A 7,046-nucleotide genomic window follows, 5' to 3' on the forward strand; every position below is an offset into this window, starting at 1 on the left:
TGAGATCAGTTGCACCTGACGGAGGGTTAAGGCTGCAATCAGTAAAATCCAGCACGTGGGGGACTACAGGACCAAAAAAAAAAAAAAAAGGAAAATAAAGGGGATAGAAAGCTCTGGACAAAAACTTATTAATGAGCTTATGTGTGTAACGAGTGGACCTCCTCTAGGCCCTTATTTGAACCAATTAATAAAAAAAGGTTTATGAGACAATAGGGAAAAGGAGAACATTGCCTAGAAACCTAACACTGAGGAATTATTAAGTAATTTGTTTTTTAAAGAGTCCTTATCTTTTCAAGTTACAAATTGCAGTGAATTGATAAATGCTGAAGCTGGGAGTTAGGAGCCTGAGAGTTCATGATTATTATCCTGTTTTGTATATGTTTACGAACTCCCACAATAAAAAGCTTAAAACAAGTCTGTGGGCTTGTTGCCCCATCCCTCAAGTCCCCACACACTGTCCACTGAGCTGGGAAGGATCTTACAGGCGCATAAAGCATCTTAGATGACTGCTTACCTGTCGATGAACTGATCAATAATGACGATATCACCGGGCTGAATCTCTTCCCTCAAGGAACCACAAGCCGTGGTCACTATGACGTGTGTGCAACCCTCCTCCTTCAGAGCCCAGATGTTGGCCTGATAATTGACTTTTGAAGGCATGATGGTATGCTGCCTCCCATGCCTATGGAAGAAGAGTAAATATGGTAGATGAGTGAGCAGCACATTTTAATACTGTTAGAAAAGAAAACTTAATTTATAGCAGTGACTTCCAGCCCTTTCCAACACGTTTTCATTGGCAGAGGAAGAATGAGAGAACGCGGGGCAATAACCAGCCAACTCTAAGTATCAACTATTTGATTTTAAAGTACAGGCCAGCTTTAAATCCGGTATATTTATTTTCCTATCAAGAGCAAGTAATAATAACTACCTTAGAATTCCCTCTCGAGAAAGATGTACTGTGTCTATTCTGTGGGGCACCAACACCTCAGAATCTGAGGCATCTGGTTTTACATGAGGGATGACAAGGAAAACAAGAGGTGCCAAAGGAACAAAGACACAAAATATTTAGAAATAAATATTCAAGTTGCATTTCTCCATTCCTTTCTTCTTGGTCACTCAAGTAAGTTAACGAAACATTTAAAATATTAGAGCTCCCAGTTCTTTATGATGACATTTGCAAGTTTCATCTGAAAACTGATCACCTCATGCATGACGACTGTTATGGGCTGAACTGTGTTGTACAACGCCCGCCCCCCCTCAAGTCGTATGTTGAATTCTTAACCCCTAGTACATCAGAATATGGCCATATTTGGAGACATGGTCTTTAATGAGGTGATTAAGTTAAAATGAGGTCAAGGGCCCTAATCCAACATGAATGCTACCCTTGTAAGAGAAAATCTGGATACAGAGACGCGGAGAGGGCAGAACACGTGAGGATACAGGGGGAAGACGGCCATTGATAAGCCAAAGAGAGAGGCCTGGAACAGAAGAAACCAATCCTGTTGACACCTTGCAGGTAGGTGGATCTGAGAATTGCTTCCAACCAATAGCAAAGGTGGCGGGGTCACTCCCATGGTTAGGCTCCACCTGACTCCATGCACTATAGAGACCCTCCTGCTGCCCTTAATGGAATTAGCTGCTACCATGGGAATTGCCCATGGCATTGGCCACATGGCAGGGAATGTGGACAGCTTCTGGAAGGTGAAAGTCTCAGTTCTATAACCGCGAGGAACTGAATTCTGCCAGAGGAACTGAATTTTGTCAACAACATGAGCTTGAATCAGGGCCTGGAGCTCCAGATGAGAACAAGCCCTGAACACAAGACCCAGCTAAGCTGTGCCCACACTGTTGACACCTAGAAACTGTGAGATCATGTGTGCTCTTCTAAGCTGCTAAATTTGTGACCAATTGTTAGGCAGCAACAGAAAACTAACATATGTAGTTTGACTAATTTCTAGCTGTGTGATACAAATGATTTGACCTCTTTGTAATACGGAACTGCACTAGCCCTGTCAAGGAGATAATGGTGTGGAAACCACAGGGAACCCACTTCAGGGACTTGTTCTCATCTGGAGCTCCAGGCCCTGATTCAAGCTCATGTTGTTGACAAACCTAGAACTACAGTAATATTTCACAAGGGATCATGAATGAAGAATTTTTCTTTATTTTGTTACAGAAAAAAAAAAAAACACAGAAGAAAACATTTTGCAACTGGACTGAAGGAAACCAGAACTTCAAACTCATCTTATCACTCATTGGCTTGTCCTAACCACTTTCCCAACCTATGAAAGGGTGTGTGTGTGTGTGTGTGTGTGTGTGTGTGTGTGTGTGTGTGAGATCTAAGTCAGTATAACTTACCCCAAAACCCTAAGTGGGAAATTATGATGACTAAGATGCTTTGGCTCCACCAACACATAAAACTCATACCTGCATCACTACTCTTTCCAGATTTTAGGTTAAATTTAAACTCTCCTTTAGCAGTGACATTCAAAAGACTTAAAATACCTTACCTTGCAAGGAGGACGCAATCAACATTCTTTATCTTCCCCAAGATTAAGGCATCAGAAGGCTGCACATAATGAATAATGGTTATAACTCAGTGATTTGAAAACACAGATAAACAATTAAAAAGCTGCCATTTCAATTGTTCAACCACAATAGGATTCATGGAAACTTGGAGTTTGAAGATACACTTTGAAGAACTAAAACAGTCTAGGTTTGATTGATAATCAACAAATATTTACTGAGCCCTTTACAAGCACAGAGATTCACAGGACTCAAAAGGCTGCCTCAGGTGTGTGGGTAGGCACCATTTAGTGACATCTACTTATAGCAAGCATACGAGAGGACTCTGATGGTAGACTGATCAGATACAGCTGTGTTGAGGTATTGCTGAGGTTCAAGAGAAGGTGTGAAAATGAAACACAGAAAGGAAAGGAGGTGACTGTCGAGGATTTAAGAACTCAGCACTGGAACTGTTTGTTGTGTTAACTAACTCTAAGATGGTCATGGATGACCTGAGGTCATGGAGGGAAAGGTTCTCAGAACCTCAGGGATTGAGAAAACATGAGGCTAAGTACCAAGTTTATAGCAGGATTTGGAGAACATGAGGTCAATCTAAGGACTTGGCTGAAAAAGAGGTTTGTTTGGGATTGCTAGATGCAGGGGTCTTTACAGGAGAACCAAAGGAACTGCAACATTTGGAAGTACAATAGCACAATGAAATTAGAAGGTAGACACCCTCACCCCAACTGGGTGACACACTGGCTGGGAGACCAAACAGCCGCTTTTCAATAGAAAAAGAGGAGTATCTTATTTCCAGTTCAGTTATGCAACCGTGTTAGGGATCTCCAAGAAATCCCCCTTTTGGGACAGGGTTTACTTTGTATGACGTTTCCTCCCAGTCTATCTACTAAATTAGTATGGTATGACCTAAATGCCCCAAATTAGAAGCTGATTTAAATGCAGAGACCTGAAGAGTACAGTTGCTATGTCTGAAAAGAGTATCTGGCTTCTAAAAATATAAATTGAGAAAACTAATCCATGTAATTGGACTAATTTCTAATTATGTGATACAAATGATTTGTTCCCTCTATAATATGGACTATACATTGAGAAAACCAATTTGCACATAATTGAAAGCCATATTTTCAATACAGGGAAATCCAAGGCATCCTTAGGGACACTGTCTCAACTGGTGAAACTGAACGACAGGACTCCTGGCCCCTACCAGCCCTGGGCTGTCAAGACAAAAGCAATTAAAAAAAAATGTTTTTTTAACTTAAAAATCAAGCCAGCAAAAAGAAAGGAAAAGGCTAGTATGTCTTCATTAACTGAGTACTAACCTTGCCAAATGGAGTATCCACATATTTTTCGGTTCTTCCTTCCAAGATTTCTGGATCATCAAGGCCTGTTCCACCAATTATTCCAATCTAAGAGAAACAATCAAAAGATAACATATTTGATCAGTTTTCATTGGAAATGATTTATTTTAAGCAAATTTGCTTACTCATATGATCGTCTCCATTTCTACAAAGCTCTAGTTATTTTTAAAATCTGAAATGACTGAGAAACAGTCATTCAACAAACCTTTGAAAGCCTTCTATATTATAGGAACAACCAAAGCGTGGGTAGCCTTTTTTGAACCGTATCGCATTTATTGCTTGACAATTTTTGAATAACAAATTAGCACGCAAAGGTACTTCAATTAGCTTAAGCAGAAAATGAAACCTAAAAATAAGCAAATGTGGTTGTAGGAAGTACTTTCTAACCAATTGTATATTCTCTACTAAATGGGCTATGAAATACAGAATGTTCAAAAGACTGCTGAGATAGAAAATATTCTGCATAGGCACTCTGTAACGATTTCTCCTCATTACCCTGTTTGATGAAGAAATGAGAGGTTTTTTCTTTCCTATGCCACTAAAATCACAGAGCTCTAAGGGATCATTGATAGAGGAGTCTTGAATAGCATGAAAAGTTAGCCTCGTCTATTTATGAAATCCAAATGTCATTCACGTATGCACGCATAAATATAAATAAGTAATTCAAAGGTAGTTCTAACTTATTTTAAGTTCCAGTGTTGTATTGCATTTTCCAGAAAATAACAGTCCTTGTCTTCAGGGACTAATCGGAGTTAAAGAAACCTCGTACTATCATCTAGACTTAATCTAATTTGATGACTAAGCAACACAAACAAGAAAAATGACAAAGACAACGAAAATATTAACTAACCTGTTAACTAAAAATTAAATAACTGAAATTGTTAAGAGGCTTCCATGGGCTGACACGTCCTAAGGGAGAAACAGTATTTAAATGATCAGGGACAGGCATCAGAGATGATACTTTACCAAGAAACCTAGTGGAAAGTGACCTGAGCATTTTTTTTTCAATGAAAAGCTTTGAATCTATCGTCACTTGAGTAAAATTTCCACTAAATGAAAGAAAGTAGCTCCTTGAGAAAAAAATTCCAGAGTTAGGAATTAGATGAACATCTGAATAAAATAATTTTCAGATCAGTTTAACAAAGTTGATTTATATTAATATGTGGGAAAATGGTTACCTCTCTGGCTCTGTTTCCTGGGGGAAAAAGTCAGCAAAAACAGAAAATAAGGGCAATTTAGTGAGCTTTAACAGAAGAACAACATGATTGAGAACTTGAAAGCGTCCCCACAACTTCCTCAAGTGGCTAAACCAGTTTTTGACGTTGGTGCCACCTTGTGGTACATTCTTGAAACCACAGCAGGTTATATATTCTACTGCAACCCATCTCTCCTACCTTATTATTATACAACTTAACATCATAGGTAAAGATTAATCAATATTAGTTTTCAAATCAACAGAAATGTTGTTAGAACATTTAAATTATGCCAGTTCAATAGAAATTGTTAAAAATCATACTGTTCTATGCGATCCTAACCCAGCCTCTGCCTGATTTCTCCATTTTATCTTTCATTTCACATACTCTGAAGCACCACAGACCATATGGGGCTAATAAACTGTGTGGCCCATGTCATCACCCCAGACCACAGAACTGAAATGTTGATTCTGAAATTATTCTCAGCCTGCTCTTTAGAAATTCTGCCATTGACGAACATTTATCCCCCCCCCCTCACCGTTACCACTTAGACTTGGCTGTTTCTGGATGTTTCCTGCGCCGTCGCATCTCACATGCTGGATTCAACACTGGAATCTCAAACTCGTATACAAAACAAACCTGACTTCATGTTGGAGCCACGCTCTCAGGTTAGCCCAGCACCGCAGCAGTGGATAAGAAATTCCAACCAGGGATCCTGCTGAAGTTCAGTGCCGTTGAGCCCACCCTCAGCAGCCCCAAGCTTCAGTCACACCACCTTGGCTACATGATGACCCAGCATTAGGTAGCTGGTAAATCAGCCCTCTGCGAGGAACATGTAGGTGCAGGGCACGAAAGCCAAGAGCTGCTACTGCTAGCCAGAAAAGCCAGGATGGGGTCTCTGGCACTGGAATTATCTGCAGTAGAGCCCATCCAGTCACCCAACTTGCAAGGGATACAAGACAAGTGCAGCAACTGAGGACTGCACCTCAGCAACACCAGGAAACTGAATTTTTAACCATTTTCCTGTGGCTGCAGATGGAGGCCAGGAGTGCCAAGATGTGGCAATGTCGCCACCTGCTGGCCCCACGGCAAAGTACCACTAGGATGAAACTCGCAAGCATGTAGATGGCCTAATTATTCTGCAGTTCTAGAGCCTTTAAATTCAACAGTCAACTAAGTACCTGCCCTGGTAATGCTCTGGTAACAAAGTAACTGTGTCTGAGCACTTCATGTCACAGGCACTATGCTAGCTGCTTCCACAGCCTTGCTTCATTTGATCTTCACAACTATCCTATAAGATATCCCCTATATAGTATTACACCCATTTTACGAAAGAGAAAAGAGAAAACATAAAAAATTAAGAAATTTGTCCAAGAGCAAATTATAAGGAGGAAAGCTGGAATAGGAACCCAGGTCTTTCACACTCAACAACTGTATTACTGACCAATATCCCCTGGAATTCTTTATAACATCATATTAGAAAAGTTGTATTTTCTCCATGTTAAGAGAAAATTGATGCACAGAAAGGTCAAGTTCTGGACCAAGCATATAAAGTGACTCTTGGAATCTAAGTGAACCATATTGGGAGGAGCAGGGGGGCTCTCCATCAGTTGACCTCATCTACACTCAGGAAGCAATGACAAAACCTTACCAGGTCTCCTGGGCCAGAAGCATCAGCCTTCAGTCCAGGCAATCCTATGCTGCCTAGAAAACACGTTCGAACACTGAGATAAACTGCCTGAGTCAATGCTGCCCAGCCAGGACTTCTTTATTATACAAGATAAAGTTCTGACTAGGGACCCCTGGTCAGTCAAGGTCATTACCAGATTTTAACAACTAGTGGTCTATTCCACACTTTCCCACTGACAGACCACAGAGTCCATCTCCTTAAAAAGAGGAGAGGGTTTGAGCAGAAGGTCCAAGATGGTGGATTAGGTAAACACTATACCTACTGCATCCCAGAATCAAA

General features: G+C 40.5%; 1 protein-coding gene across 2 annotated transcripts in view; it reads right to left on the reverse strand.

Moving 5' to 3' along the window:
- Positions 1–7,046, reverse strand: part of MTAP (methylthioadenosine phosphorylase) — a 61,800-nt gene that overhangs the window by 33,817 nt on the left and 20,937 nt on the right. For both annotated transcript variants that reach the window (XM_019629444.1, XM_019629443.1), the window contains exons 2-4: positions 3,846–3,932; positions 2,511–2,569; positions 515–682 (exon numbers count right to left, since the gene is read on the reverse strand). In XM_019629444.1, coding sequence (XP_019484989.1) covers positions 515–682; positions 2,511–2,569; positions 3,846–3,932 — 314 coding nt within the window. The remainder of the gene's footprint in view (positions 1–514; positions 683–2,510; positions 2,570–3,845; positions 3,933–7,046) is intronic.

Source organism: Hipposideros armiger, unplaced genomic scaffold (genome assembly GCF_001890085.2).
Source record: "Hipposideros armiger isolate ML-2016 unplaced genomic scaffold, ASM189008v1 scaffold_855, whole genome shotgun sequence".
Lineage (NCBI taxonomy): Eukaryota > Metazoa > Chordata > Mammalia > Chiroptera > Hipposideridae > Hipposideros > Hipposideros armiger.